Genomic DNA, 16,199 nt, shown 5'->3' with positions numbered 1-16,199 from the left:
AATGAAAGTTATTGCCCACTGTTTTTCTGCAAGTGGAGTTTCAAAACCTACACTTCACCTGCCAAGGCTGTGCACAGACATTTTGGGGGTCAAAGGCTCAAGAAAAACAAAAGGGCACTCACCCCTCGAACACACACTATTACCACCTTGCCACACCATCACTATCCATAGTCGCACACTATGTACATAAGCCCCCCGAATTTGGGGTTTCAAAACTTTTCATGTTCTGTATCATTTTGTTACACTGCATATATTTTATAAATGAGCCATATGGTACAATTACTGAACTACAGTTTGATTTTTATACATTTTTAAACATCACATTTTTAGAAAACTGTCTATAAAGAAAAGGGTGACTGAACACTAAACGACCAAAACTATGCTAAATACAACTGCTTCTGAAATTAATTGCATATTTATAAGTTGTGCATGACGAAGATAATTAATGTTTTAGTGATAATTAGATTATCTAGCTTGCTCGCGAGTATAGAGGCTAGTAATTAGTGTGAAGGTGGCAACTGGCAAGTCCTACTGACCTACTTCATTGTGTTTTCACAGTTATAAAACATAAACAGGAAGTAAGTGATGTTTAATTGTGGTTTCATAATTGAAACAGTGCCTACCTCAGTGATATAATTCAACGTAACTGAACTGGGGCTGGCGGCATGGATGGTGCAGTGGGTAGCACTGCCGCCTCACAGCAAGGAGGTCCTGGGCTCGAATCCCCGTCGGCCGGGGCCTCTCTGTGCGGAGTTTGCATGTTCTCCCCGTGTTTGCGTGGGTTTCCTCTGGTTACTCCGGTTTCCTCCCACAGTCCAAAGACATGCACGTTAGGCTGATTGGATAGTCTAAATTGCCCATAGGTATGAGTGTGTGAGTGAATGGTGTGTGTGCCTTGCGATGGACTGGCGACCTGTCCAGGGTGTATTCCTGCCTTTCGCCCAATGTATGCTGGGATAGGCTCCAGCCCCCCTGCGACCCTATTCAGGATAAGCGGGTTAAGATAATGGATGGATGGATGGATGGATGAACTGGGGCTGGGGATGCGGTGCTTTTCATCACAAGTTTTATTCAGAATGTTGGAAGATGCAACGTTTCTTGATTGATTAGGAGAGTGCTTTTTAAATTGATAAGGTGTGTTTTTTTGTGGATACATTTCCATCTTTATGTGATAGAATTTCAATAACAAATAAATAAAAAATAAAATACAATTAACATCAGCACTTTTTGACTCTGAGGCCCCACTTGGGGCCTATCTGTGTACATGCCTGTGACGTGCAAATATAAAAACACTGGATCAGGACTGGATGGAGAAGCAGGGAGGAACAGACCAGGAAATGGCAGGGTGTAGGAACTGGCAGGGCACAGGAACTGGAAGATTTGTCTGTACATACAGGAGCAACAAATACATATTGTTGACAGATACAAACATATTAAACATATACTTTAAAGCTGCTATGGCTAAGCATGCATACTAAAGAAAAAAAACTGTTCACAGTGGCAGAAAAGAATATGCAAATTGCTGCTCCACTCAAAATATGTCCAAAGATCAGACAAAATAGCTGCATTCAAAGTAACATTGCAGCTTCCACGTAAACTAAACATCATTACCAATGTAAATAATACACTGCTCAAGGTAACACTTAAGGGACACATCAGATCTTGATGAACGATTTATTCAAGTAGAAAATCTTTACTGATACACATTATATAATTTGCTGAGAAGAAAATGACATAACAGTCAATGGAAACCAAAATCATCAACCCATTGAGGGTTGGATTCAAAATCACACTGAAAATCAAAGTAAAACATTTAAATCACTGGCCCCTGCGTACCTGTACACACTCCCGACAATGTCCGGGCATGCTCCTGATGAGTCGGCGGATGGACTCTCCGCCTCAACCTCTGGGGGCGTCTCCTTTTCCTCAGTGAAGCCCCTCTGGGATCCAGCTCTTTCCAGTTGCCCTGAGTACAGTAACTGGTCATGATCATAAAAAACAATGAAATAAAAAAATAGACAGATGGTAATAAAAAAAACAGAATTGTCTCTTCCCCATGTTTGTATTAATATAGGCAGCATCTCTTCGCGCTTATTTAATAGAAGCTACAATTACGCCTTGGAGACGGACATTTGGTGTTTATTATGAGGTTTACCTTATTATACCTTATTATTACCAAAATTATGTTGTGATGCCAGTTGGTCTACTTGTGCAGAAATCAACAGTAAATACATAGTTGCTTTTGAGGCCATCCTAACAGAACAGCCATGGTTCTACTGAGGGTTTTCTATGTTTTCACTTTCACAATATAAATGCATTAGTTTCACTGTTGTCTGACCAAACCACTGAGGATGAGATCCCTCTGTCCCTGATGAGAACCCTACTGTTATATCAAAGAATAATATGAACAATGAATGGCTAATTTGTGTAAACTGTTAACATTTCACAAGTGAAACATGTAATTATTGTACTTAAACTTTAAATACAAAATAACACTGTACAATGGCCACACAATGTAAACGGTATATCTTTTAAAAAAAACAAGATTTCAAACGCTCAATGAGAAGTGTACCACTTGCTGGTTTCTCCGGTGACCAGAAATATAAGGCATCAAGCGCAGCAAAAACACTTTAACTTAAAATGAGATCTTTAGTCTAACGCCATCTCGCCAGAATGACAACACAAATGTTGTGCTATGATTAGAGCCAAAAGGAGTCGGACCCCTCGTTACCTGAAACGTGTACATAGACCTATATATAACGTTCATTTCTAAAGTTTTTTAAATATCTTAACCGGAAATCAATTGCTGCCGTTTGCACTGCAGCGAAACGCTGTAAAGCAGTGTTTCCCAACTCCAGTCCTTGGGACCCACATGCCAGATGGTTTTTGTTGTAACCAGAAACTCACACACCTGATTTAATGATTGAACCAATCAAACCACAAAAATGCCCTTGATTAGTTAAATCAGGTATGTGAGCTACTGGTTAAAACAAAAACCTTCTGGCAAGTGGGTCCCGGGGACTGGAGTTGGGAAACACTGCTGTAAAGTGAACAGTCGTTAACGTTACTAGCTTGCTTCCACAAACCATTAAAACCATTCCACAAATCATTAAAAAGAGCAACGCTGGGTGACATTCGGTTGTTACGTTAGATATTCTAACCACAGAAGTTTACCTGTACCTGAAATGGGCCGCCTGTCCACAGTTTATATGTGTAATTTAACGCCAGGGCACCTAAGATGATATGACGATGTTGCATGGGAACGCAAAACTATTGCAAAGGAACGCGAAATGTATTGCGAGGGTATGCAAAACATTGCGAGGGAACGCCAAAAAAAAAAAGAAAAAAAATTCTCGTCGTTCATTAAATTAAATTAATTACATTTTTTTAATTAAGACTAACCGGATAAAGAGGTTTTCCTGCATAACAGTGCAAAACTGTAGTAGTTGTGCTTCAGATGCTGTCGTCATAACATCGTAAATAGGTGTTCGGAACATTGTGAGCAAACTATTCCATAATGAAGTATTTTAGCTAATAGCCAACAAGCAACCATAACCACTTTCCTCAGGGGAAAAACTACCATTCAACAGACGTTAACTTCGGGTGGAAGCGGTGGCTTCCCTGTGTTATGATCGGAACACAGTAAGTTAACCCTCCTATAATGCTAAGATTTTATGACCGGTTTTACATTTGGGGTCAAACTGAGCCCAACAGTTGAAATAAACAAAATAATTTTGTAATAGAAACATCTCATTTTAGAGCCTAAGGAACAGTAAGTGAAAGTTGGGCACTTGTATGGGAAAGTGCCACCAGAATCATTCACAAAGAAATCAGTGGGAAAAAAATGGTTGTATATTGTTTCTTACATTTTATACAGTTTATACAGTTACATCAAAATAATGGTACAGGACTTTGCATAGCATTGTTTGTTGCATTTTTACTTTTTAATCCCACCAAATTAGGAAATTAGAAAAATCATACAGAATCAATATTTAAAAAAAACGGTTTTTAAGAGATGCCAAACACTGAGTGGGGTCAAATTGACCCCAAATATAATAGGAGGGTTAAGTCTGGAGCATATTTTTTATAGTCTATGGTCTGAAGTAGACTCAATATTCCACCGCCGGAAAGTGGTATTCTTTTATCGGCTTTTACCAGTAGGTGCTCTTTAGACAAGGATGTTTTCACCTTCACTCGCACTCGCAGATGTCATTTTCTTCCCATTCTAAAATCCAAATGAAATGAATGCAGTCGAATTCGTTAGCTAATAGGCTAACATTAAGGTTGAGCTAGCTAGCTCAAGTATTTATCTAGACTTTGATTGGTCTTTGAATGACAAAATGCTAGTAACAACAATGAATAACAATAATACAAAATCTAAGCTCAACTATTTACAACAATATATACAACACAGATAATGCCTCAACCATTAAAATTACTATAATAAACACTTTTATTCACAATCTCTCTCGAACTCAATTCTCAGTACAATACCCGGAAGCCCTTTACAACAACCCAAAAATAAAAATGGCGGAGCACGCTTTATGGGTGGGCTTAAAAACGCATCATAAATCCACAAATATCCAATAAATGCCTTTTATGACTTATAAGGTCTGTCATTTAAATATATAGGCCTAGTGAAGCGAAAATGCGTTTGCCTCACGAGTTGGGATGCTGTTTTCCCGGAAAAGACATGATTTCGAACAGAGGCAAAATCACAAAGGGAACAGTCATTGTTATGATAATTTAACATTAAAGAAATATGTGTGATGTGTAAAGAGGTATGTATGATATGTATGTTCTTTTTTTCTTTCTTTTTTTGGTGAAGCACTGCTTCACCTGTTGTCTTAGAGGAGCCTCCTCTGGTATGCAGGTGTCTTCAGTTTGCACTCAGCCCGGAATCAGTACCTGGATGATGTTCTGCGCTGACTGCGTCCCTCGTTTTTGGTGGAGCACTGCCTCTATCAAGTGGTGATAAGAAGGTACTGCATGGTTTTTCCCCTCTGCCCATCATGTCTTTGCTGGCATGCTTCACTAGTACTCCTGTGGGATGTCCCAAATAGTAGTCCAGTCACAGATCATTTCATTTGACTTTCCACATTAAACATTTCATGAAAAGGAAAGGGGAGCTTTTGCTGTTTGGTGTCCTATCTGAAAGGCATTCTAAAAAGGCATCCTATTTATGCTGCCATTGTTTTGGCAGGAATCACCCACTCTGGATTGCACTGTGAAAATGTGACAACCGTTAGCCACAGTGGCCTTCAGTCTAACTTCTGGTCAGAGTGACAGAACCTGCTTTCTGAGTATCCTGTTTTTGTGTCGTAATATACAGTGGGCTCCAGTAGTTTTGGCACCCTTAATAAAAATTGAGAAAAAAGGCTCAATATAATAACATGGATAATGATCTATATTTTATGTTCACACATATGGGAAAACTATACTTTTATTTACCCTCATGTTTCAATGTTTTTTGTATTTAGTAATCTAACTTTTTCTGAAAACCACAGGTGCAGGTACCACATTATTGGCACCCAAATAATTATTGTATATAGTTAATCTTAGTCTAAATGAACTATATTGTGTTATTCCATCACTTTCTGTTTTACTAGATGATAAAAAATTAAGTAACAAGCATGCAAAATCCCTTTGTCAACCTTCAGCATGGGAGAAGCCAAAGAACTGTCGTATAGCCGAAAGAACTGACAATTCAGAAGACACAGATGGTAATTGACCATCACACATCGAGTAATGGGTCCAAAATATACATAAACGGTTAATTATACTACTTAGCACAGTAAGGGTGCATATTATCCCCATGGATAGTCAGGAAGATGGTGAGGGAGGTCGTAAGTAAACCAAAAATCACATTTAAAGAATTGCAGAGATTGGTTGTGTCTTGGGTTCACCAAGTCTAAAGATAAAACATAAAATGGCACCTCCATACCAGCAAACCTTTTTGGAAGACAGCCTTTACTGAGAACAATAAACAAAACCAAGCATCTTGAGTTTGCCAAACCTTTTTGGAATTATGACTGAAAGAGAGTGCTATGGTCAGATGAGACCAAAATTGAATGTTTTGGCCATACACACCATCAACATGTTTGGTGGCAAAATGGGATGCATACAAGGAGAAGCACCTCATACCTACTGTCAAATATGGTGGGTCATTGATGTTTTGGAGATATTTTGCTGCCAGTGGTCTAGGGGCATGGTTTAAGATCAATGGCACAATTAATTCACCAAAGTGCGAGGGAATCTTGGCAGAAAACTTGATTGCCTCTGTTAGGAAGCTGAGTCTTGGTCATAGGTAGATTGTCCAGCAGGGTATATATATATACAGTACTGTCTTAGGCAACCTAGGCTTTATTATATATATGTTTTTTTTTTGTATTTTTTGTGTGTGTTAGTATAAAAGAACACATTTGAGATTTCCAAATATTCATTTTCCAAAGGATTTAATTTTACAGAGAAATTTTTGTATTTCATTAAAAAAAAGGAACATATTACTGTAAGCAATTAACTACTTCTTACATAAAAACTTGATCAAGGCTGCCTGAGATCAGAAGCAAGGAGCCAACCAAAGTCTGCAGAAGAACTGTGGCAAGTTCTCCAACATGCTTGGAACAACCTCCCTGCTGATTGTCTTATAGAACTGCAGGACAGCGTTGGCTATCTCAGAGAAGTGATGCAGTTTTAACACCAAAAGGTGGTCACAAAAAATATTGATTTGAAAATTTTTTTAACTATTCTGGCAAAGTACAACAATGTAATGTGAAATGTATAGTACGTTTATTTAGGACATTTCATAGAATTATTTTTGAAAGAATATTATCTGTACAGAATGTTATACTGGTGCTTCACCACCCACGCACGCTAGTGAGTACTCAGGTACACCGACACCACAAATGGGCACTTCTGACTGCCGGTATCCCAGCCGAGGCCGAGCACATTTGGTTTGAACCTGTAAAAACTTTCCTGTTTAAAAAACTAAAATAAGAATTGGTTGTATGTTGGGACTGGCAATGAAGGGTGTAAGGGAAAAAGGCCCTTTTTAACATTTCACAGGTGAGCATCATCTGATGAAACAGATCCACAGTAAAACAACAATAGCTATACTTGAGTTTAATTTTCCTATTTATTTGCAAAGAAATAACAGAAAGTGAGAAAGCTTACCGGCTTTCTGTTTTGAATCAGACATAGATTATATACAGTTTTCAGTACTTTCTCCCAGAAGGGGGGCTTTACCAAAACAAAAAGACATGAAGCTGGCCACTAACATTTATCAGTATTTTGTCTTCTGATGACCCCTTGTTGACCTTGCTGTAAGACCAGAATGTGCTAGCTACCCCTTTCTATGAGAAGCAGAGACATTCAGGTCAAAGGCTGTCTGTCTGCTGGGAGAGAGACAGAGAAAGACTCCTAGTAAGCACTTAATTCAGAAAGTGGTCTAATAGTAATAAGGATTCAAAAGTTTTAAAGGTCTTTATGTTAACACGCATTGTCAATTAAGAATCAATTAAGAAAATTACCCTTACAAGGGTTAGCATTAATCTAAAGGGGAGGAGATTGGGTTATGTTCCTAGGCACTTGCCGTGCGGTTCACCACGCCTACGTGCAATCGCTGATTGTTCCCTGAATAAGTAAGTAAACTCAGGTTAATAAGAGCCGTCCGTCTTGTGTCATTTCTGGTCAATAAGATGAGGTTATGATCCTTGGGCATAATACCAATAATTGTGGTAAAATAACTTTTTTATTTGAAAAATGTAAGACTTTGGTTGATTCCATTGAATCATGAATAAAGCACACTACTTTAAAGATGTTGCAAAATGAAGCTTATGACAATTTTGGTATTCTTTTTTAGTTTTCCAATAATTCTGGAGCCCACTGTATGTCTGCCTCTCTCAAAGGGTACCAGAATGATATACAAAAATCTGTATTTTTAACATATAGTACTGTACGGGCACAATACAGAGCTTTTGTGAGGAGGATTGATTGTGTGTGTTGGGGAGGGGGGGTGGTCAAATGACACTATTCCTTCTTAAATATATTTCATGTTTATGTAATTCAATTATCACAGAGATAACTGAGATTGCATGATGCTGGCAAATATGAGGGAAATAGAGGGTTAAACCTGTTTCTATCTCTATCTGAACGTTTTCTCACTCTTTTTCTTCTTTGTCTCTATGTCCCTTTTTATCTGTCTTTATTTGAATTATGTTTTGCTTTTGGATGTATTTTTGGAGGCCACACTTCTTTGGGTATGTGGTATACAGATAACCCCAGTGAATTTTGGGTGGATACCCCACAAAAATCCATCCTGGTGTATCATGAGTATATGGCACATAGACAGCCCCACATCCCTTTTACTTTCCTCATTATTGTGTTCCTCCTCAGATGTGTGACACATTGCCATTGTGTGCCTGGGATCGATGAGAGAAGTACTGTCTGCGGTAAACGCTGTCCTTGTTTCACCCAAGCTCATGTCTGGACAAGGGCCACAGCGGGTCGCTGAATGAGGAAGAGCTGTCCCAGTACGGTACCACCCTGGGTGGGTGCTATTCAGCTCTTGTTTGGTGCTCTCATTAACCCCTGGGTTACAAGACCAAGGCCTATGGTATAGTAGGCATATAGGCAGCTGGCAGGGATATGGCCTGCTTGTTTATGGAGACAAGGAATAATTGAATACATTATTAGTGATAGTAGTATAGTAGTACATGTGGATGCATTAGTTCAATAATTTCTGTCCACTATCAGCCCATACTGACTATGTATCAGATGTATGTACAGTGCCTGCCTGTGAAAAAACACTACTCATGTAGCAGAGACTATTGGTGTGCTGAAAAAAAACAACAACACACTTAAAACCAAGAGCTACCCTTGGGCCATTATAGTATATACTCAACGAGCATTTTATTAGGTATTTGTTAGACTTCTGCATACCGCTGTTGTAATGTGTGGTTATTTCCATTACTTTCTCCTTCCTGTCAGCTTTAACCAGTCTGGCCATTCTCCTCTGACGTCTCTCAACAAGCCGTTTTTGTCTGCAGAACGGCTGCTCGCTGGATTTTTTTTGTTTGTTTTTTGCACCATTCTCAAACCACCCTGTCTGTCACCAACAATCATTCCATGGTCAAAGTCACTAAGATCACATGTGAGTAACTGAAGCTCCTGACCTATATCTACATGGTAAATGGTTGGCATCTATATAGCGCCTTTATCCAAAGCGCTGTGCAATGATGCTTCTCATTCACCCATTCATACACACACTCACACAGCAATGGCAACTGGGTGCCATGCAAGGCACCAACCAGCTTGACAGGAGAAATTGGGGATTAGGTGTCTTGTTCAGGGACACACCCAGGGCGGGATCGAACCGACAACCCTCAGACTGCCAGATAACTGCTCTTACCTCCTGAGCCAATGTCGCCCCAGCAGTGCAATGCATACACCGTATGCATTGCACTGCTGCCACACAATTGGCTAATTAGATAATTGCATGAATAAGTAGGTGTAATAACGTAAACATGTTCCTAATAAATATATAGAATATAAATACAGTCCCTTCAAAAAGTATTGGAACTGCAAGGCCAATTTCAATGTTTTTGTAATATACTGAATACATTTGGGGTTGAGATAAAAAGATGAACATGAGACCTCCAATTTTGTCTCCATAATGAAGTCCTTTGTTGTGTTGGCAGTGTTTTTTTGGTCATCGTCTTGCTGCATGATGAAGTTCCTCCGAATTAGTTTGTACACATTTCTCCATAAGTTAACAGACAGAATGTTTTTTTAGACATCTGAATTCATCCTGCTGCTACCATCATTTACATCATCAATAAAGATTAGCGAGCCCATGTTTTGGATGAGGAGCAGATCCCATGAGCAGATATCACACCAGAGGGCAGCGCTGAGTTGCTGGGTTAGCCACAGGTCTGATCAATTACACACGTTTCCAGTGAAACAGGTGCATGGCCAACTTTACATTAAAGTGGAGTCAAACAAGCAAACGGGTTGTTTGTTTGCGTGATGTAGATATTTCCGCAGGGAACAAGTTACGCAATTAGGGTTTAACTTATTGCACAGATGACCTCAGACGCTATTGGTATGTATTGGTTATTATTTGGTGTAACCTAACAATGTTAATTTAGAAACTGTGATTTTTTCTTTTCAGAAACTGCTGATGTTTTCTGAACATTTAAGAACCGTTATAGTGTACCTTTACTTGTAAATGTAAACCTTTATGCATGCAACATCAGACAATGCTAAAGAAAACCCATGCAGTTATGAGAAGAAGAGTCTACTTGCAAGCTTTTGAACACAATAAGGTTTTTTTTTATATTAATGTTAATAGTGTTGTAATTGAGCTTGCTGTTTTCTTATATATCCATATGTGGATTTGAGATTTATTAAAAATTAATATGTATACAAATTTTATATTGTGTCTTGGTTCTCATACTACTTTAGTTTTTTTTCTTCTTTGTCATGGACAAAGAGAGTGTGTTGTCAATAACCCATTTGAAGTCAAAAGTTGCGTGGAGTCATCTTCCATCTCACCAGCAGCCTGAGAGATAGTATTTATTGTCCTTGCTGACCTTGTTGCCTTAAACAAAGATGTCTCTGTCACCAACAACCCAGCCGGAGATTTATTTACTGAGGTGGGTGTTCAGCTCCACCAAAAAGCAGATTGTACTACGATGGCAAACAGAGAGCATGCTCACAAGAGCCTCCTACAGGTCCCCAGCAAACATCTCAAATCTCAATACCAGAAGAACAAAGGATAATTGTGTCAGCAACAAAATGGAGACACCAGAAACTGGGTGCAGTTGTCATTAATACATTTATTAAACTGTGTTATACACAAAATAGATAAATATTTCCTTCAGAAATGAATATAAAAGCCTTCTGTTTAAATAGAATTTGAATAAATACATTATAAAACAATTGTTTAGGAACAGGAAGATAGGAAAAGCCTGAGTGGGTTATGAGGGGATGGAGGCACTGAGGTTGTTCTGCAAGACATCAGACTATAAATGCATTTACAAAAATCATTATTGCCTATGAGAGCTTTTGCAGGTGAAGATTAAGTCAAAGATTAAACATGGTGCCCCCGCTGTGAACAAAGCTTGTTGAGAATGGCAAAAGTGCAAGAGTTGAAGATCTAGCCTCTGACCAATCATGACACTGTGCATGTTACTTCCACAGAGCAGAGCTAGAAACTAATTGGCTTCGGCTGCTCATTCAGTCCAAAACATACACTGTATTTACTTAAATTAAGAGGATGGTCAGAATATAATGCATCCAATGATAGTAATAATGCCAAATAAAATAGAAGTAGTATTTATCATCAATATATGCTTCAACCAACTTGGCTTTTGCTTAGGAAATTAGACAAACTATGTGTGATTTGTAATCTTGTAAACAGCATAAACCTGGTTACTTTGTGGCCTAATAGATCTTTCTGCTTTCTCCTCAAGCTTGGTAACAGTCTAACAGTCTGAATGGCACCTAAGTGTGTGTTGGGTGGGTGCGGGTAGTCTCTGACCTCTGTAAATGTGGATTATGAGAGGGCAGGGGTAGAGTCTTCCATCTCTGTAAGAGTTTGTTATGAGGGCGTGGGGGTGGAGTTTCTGATCTCTAAATGTGGATTAGGAGGTGACAGGGGCAGACACTCTAACATCATCCTGTAAGAGCGGGAATGGAGTGGCATCTGAGATCTGGCAAGGCTCCTTCTCCAGCTCGCAGGTGATGTTGATGATGGAGATGGAACTGTCCGGCTGCTCTGTCAGGGCGCCCTCCTGGCCCTTCTGCTCTGCTCCAGCTTGCTGTTCTGCCTCCTCTGACATACAATTTTCCTGCTGCTCCTCTTCCTCCTGCAGGAATGAATATCTGGATCTTAGCATCAGTGAACAAAAATGCACCCGCACACACAAAAATGCAGATTGTTCATCTGCAAGCATTTACACACCTCCTTCTTTTCCCTGTAGTACTCGTCGATGGCATACTGGTATTTCGGCACAGCGATTCCCAGGGCTGTGGCCATCTTTTCTCCAAGATAATCACATGCTGAAAGATAAGACATTTCAGCCATTGAAAACCACAAAGAAAACCACCAAGTCAGCGAGCAAACAAAAGCAAAGTTTGCTTTGGCAAGAAGCTGTAAGGTTCAAATACACAATTGATATTTTGCAAGATCATTCATGCCATTGGTCATGCTACTGAAATGTGAAGGGAAATGGCAGAAAATAGAAATCTCCAAAGGAAGGGTCCTCGTCCCAATTTTGTACCTGTGACTGTGGATGTCGCCGCCCTCCACATGTGGAACCAGACATAAGGCCCCCAGGTCAGGTTAGACTAGATGACAAATGGGCAGAAATCAGAAATTTGACTTTAGCAAATAGCAAAGCGAGAGGACGAGGCTATTGTTCTTTTGCCTTGTGCACTCACCGGATCAGGGGAAAGCAAGTCTTTTTTCTCTGGTTCCTCCTCCTCTTCTGTGCTGTACTCTTCCATTGTTTCTCCGCTTGCAAAGTGGATGACCCGGCGAGGAACCTTTTGCGAATCCTTTCCTTCCCCAAGCTCCCTGACCACCACAGTCTGAAAGTCCTTCTCAGCATCTACATTATTCTGCCGGAGTATAAAATATGTAAAATACTATGAGATGTCTGGTTGGTATATTTTAAGAACACCTTTAATTCTTAACAATTTTCCCGGCATCTTGCTTCTATCATAAGACAATTTGTTAACACCAACACAAATCCTGTCAAATTAATGTTATGGAAGTGATATAATAATACGCATTATTTACCCTAAGTGAGCATTTTATTAGGTATTTATTCAATTAGTTTTTTAGACTAAAAAAGGTGTTAACAAATTCAGGTGTCTGTAGACTATCCACTTGCATTGTGTGTTCAGAAATGCTCTTCTGTATACCACTGGTGTAATGTGTGGTTATTTGCATTACTGTCTCCTTCCTGTCAGTTTTGACCAGTCTGGCTCTTCTATGACCTTCTCACTGGATGTTTTTTTTTTCCATTCTCTGCAAACTCCGGAGACTGTTGTGAATGAAAATCCAAGAAGTTCAGCAGTGTTTCTGAGATATTCAAACCACCCTGTCTGGCACCAACAATCATTCCATGTTAAAAAGTCACATTTGACCCATTTCTTTCCCATTCTGACATTTGGTCTGAAAAACGGCTGAACCTGCTTTTATGCCTTTAGTTACTACGACATGATTGGCTGATTAAATATTTGCATTAACAAGCAGGTCTACCTAATACATTGCTCAGTAAGTGCATGTAGCATCTTTCATGGAACAAGTGGCAGCCCAAAGTACTTCATAGTAGAAGGAAGACAAAGACAGGATATAAGAAAACAGGAAAGAATTAATAAAAGACAATAAAAAAGACAATAAGTACAAAAGAACACAATAAAATACAAGACACTATATTTTGTACATTTCAGAACAAGTAAAACTACAGTAATAGGAACTTAAATATGTTTTCAGAAGACTTTTTTAAAAGTGCAACACGCCTCTGATCTTGTGTGTAGGCATAGTAATAAAAGGAAACGTATCTACCCCTTTTGTAATTTAATTTCGGAATGCATAACTGAATTTCACAAGATATGAGGTCACGTTTGGGCTGATATCTATTCAACATGTCAGTTATGGGGCTTTGGGGGGTGATTTCAACGCTCGTCTTAGTTGGAGCTGCTCTATACATTATATAAATTATATCAAGCTAACCCATGTAACATGGCCAGTCCGCATACATGCCGTCTTACTGAAGCCACTGGGTGGGCAGAAGATGAAAGCACTGTATTTGGTTGCTCTCATATGCAAACTCTATATGAAAATCAATTTTTGTGCGGTTTTATTTCCGTAACCTAAAGCAACCTTAAATAACCCTAAAAGAAACCTAAACAACTAAGCAGTGATTAGTCTATTATTATATTATTAGTATATTAGATAAGAACCTAATCGATAGACAATGATGACCCATATAATCAGGCTACCAGCCAGCGCAAAATAAACAAAAAGCATCACTTTGCTAATACTGGTCCAATAGAATGGTATGTTTTAACTGGCAACCTCGTAAGCAGACATTGAACATTACCGTCAGTATTAAACAAAAACTAATATTTATCAATAGAACAGAAGTAGCCTACGTACCATTTCTCCTTCCATTGTCTGTCCTAAAGACACGTTTGCGATATAAAGAGACAAGGCGGTCATTTAGTTTTCTCTTGGCCAACACGGAAATAGCATCCCTGACCACACCTACTCTAGTATCATCTTAACTCTTTCAAGGTCGGTCCAAGCCAAAACTACCAACAGTCACACCATTTAAAATCCGTCTCAGCTGGCGGATCCGCCGGATGCCCCACTCAATCTGTCTCATCGGCTTGTATAACGTAGGCTATATTCTGTGCTGACAGTTTCGCCCATAGACTGTATAAACATATAATATATAATAAGCATCGTTATTATATTAGAATATATCATAATATATAATACGCATGGTCTCCCATGCTTTTTGTTTATGTTGCTGTCTCCATCTGCCGGCAAATGTTTTCCCCTCCATTTATGGACACGCTCCTACCTCGCCCCTCGTCATCGCGTCTCGCCGGGAGGTGCCCCTGCTGTATGAAAAGGAGCGGACCCATATAAGCGACTTGGTTGACTGGTCGCTGAAGTATACCAGGTTGAGGGAGGGGAAAGAGCTGTTTCCTCGTTATGACCTCGTGAAGCTGCACATTATCTGTTGAAGTGAAGAACAGCAATACACAATATAACATTTATGATATAAACTCTCCATAATAAAATTCCTGTGTTTCTGCAATAACACTGATAATTATTTTCTTTTGCCAGTTAGCGATGTATATTTCTCAATAAATTGAACACTAGCAATAGCCATCCAGTGCCAAATGAATCTAAAAGTAATTAAAACTTGTAAAAACTGAACTGTAGTGTAATGCGTGTACTTGACACTCGTAGCAAAGAGCTTAGAAGAGAGAAGCAAAATGAATGTGAGCGGATGTCATTAAAATCGCACAGAGCTAAAACCAGTACTCAATTTCATTATTAGATTGTCATATGAAAAAATAATAGGCCCTGGTCCTTATCTTTGTTGTGCAGGTAGCAGTTGAAATTCTACTTCCCTCTAGGGTCTTTCAGCGCACTTATCACTGCTTATGGGTATGCTCTTTGCACTTTGTTGCACGTCGCTCTTAAGTTTTCAGCCAATAGCAAAGCAGGAATTATGTTCTCATTATCATATTTACGTAAAGCCAGTGCCACGCATCACCACTATGACATTTCGGGAGTGTGTTTAGGCGCTCTCTTATATTCACGAGAATGTGACGCGCCCCATGATGTAAGCCATGATGTACCCAACAACATAAGTTTCTGGAGCGTGTTATCGCATTCTGGAATATTCATCAAAATGTGACGTACCTCATTACGTAATTTTCTGGAGTGTGTTATTACGTTCTGGAATATTCATGAGAATGTTACGTACCCCAGAACATAAGCCTTCGTCACCGTGGCATCGCTTCCACGTGACCGCAGCATGCAAACTTCCGGTGATTATGCAGAGGCTAGCTGCGTGAAGTTGGCAAATGTTGCTGGCCACAATTGGAGACTTCCGGTTCGCATTTATCAAAATAAAAGTTTGGTGAATAAAATTATTCATGAACTGTAATTTTGTCAATTTTAATTGTTAAATTAATACAGTTGTATATGATTGTGATGTATTTGCAGAGAATATAAAATTGTGCACAAATTTCAATAAAAACTGTTTGCCACCTGTTGTTGCTGTCTTTGTTGCTGGCAATGCTGTATGCATTGCCATAGACTGTCAGTTGCCACCCAACTCATTTCCATAGCTCATAACTCAAAAACTATGAATTGTTTCAAAATGAAAGGGGGTATACATTTGTTAGCTGGGCCCATATCTTTAATATTCTATAGTCCTTTCTGTGAAATCCTGTTCCGAGCAATTGTTGCTGTGTTTCTAGTGTGGGGTGGCCATACGTTGCTATTGACTGTCAGTTGCCACCCAACTCATTTCCATAGCTCATAACTCAAAAACTATGAATTGTTTCAAAATGAAAGGGGGTATACATTTGTTAGCTGGGCCCATATCTTTAATATTCTATAGTCCTTTCTGTGAAATCCTGTTCCGGACAATTGTTGCCGT

General features: G+C 39.2%; 1 protein-coding gene and 2 long non-coding RNA genes across 4 annotated transcripts; 1 reads left to right on the top strand and 2 right to left on the bottom strand.

Moving 5' to 3' along the window:
• Positions 1-1,122: 1,122 nt before the first annotated feature.
• LOC133129639 (uncharacterized) lies at positions 1,123-4,498 on the bottom strand. Its single transcript, XR_009708833.1, has 3 exons — positions 4,189-4,498; positions 1,837-1,966; positions 1,123-1,384 (listed from the first exon to the last, which is right to left on the bottom strand). It is a non-coding gene; the product is annotated as an uncharacterized LOC133129639 (long non-coding RNA).
• LOC133129640 (uncharacterized) lies at positions 3,525-9,115 on the top strand. Its single transcript, XR_009708834.1, has 4 exons — positions 3,525-3,642; positions 4,829-4,982; positions 8,395-8,548; positions 8,989-9,115. It is a non-coding gene; the product is annotated as an uncharacterized LOC133129640 (long non-coding RNA).
• A 1,703-nt stretch (positions 9,116-10,818) lies between these two features.
• LOC133128495 (protein FAM177A1-like) lies at positions 10,819-15,207 on the bottom strand. 2 transcript variants are annotated; one of them, XM_061242079.1, is made up of 5 exons: positions 14,601-15,207; positions 12,445-12,624; positions 12,285-12,351; positions 11,966-12,063; positions 10,819-11,870 (listed from the first exon to the last, which is right to left on the bottom strand). In XM_061242079.1, exons 1-5 carry the CDS (start codon positions 14,613-14,615, stop codon positions 11,646-11,648), a joined length of 585 nt encoding a protein of 194 aa, XP_061098063.1. In that variant the 5' UTR covers positions 14,616-15,207; the 3' UTR covers positions 10,819-11,645. The 2 variants fall into 2 exon arrangements, with proteins under 2 accessions (XP_061098063.1, XP_061098062.1); XM_061242078.1 differs by lacking the exon at positions 14,601-15,207 and adding an exon at positions 14,171-14,588.
• Between the last annotated feature and the right edge of the window lie 992 nt (positions 15,208-16,199).

Source organism: Conger conger, chromosome 5 (genome assembly GCF_963514075.1).
Source record: "Conger conger chromosome 5, fConCon1.1, whole genome shotgun sequence".
Lineage (NCBI taxonomy): Eukaryota > Metazoa > Chordata > Actinopteri > Anguilliformes > Congridae > Conger > Conger conger.
This window is presented reverse-complemented; position numbering and strand designations above follow the sequence as displayed.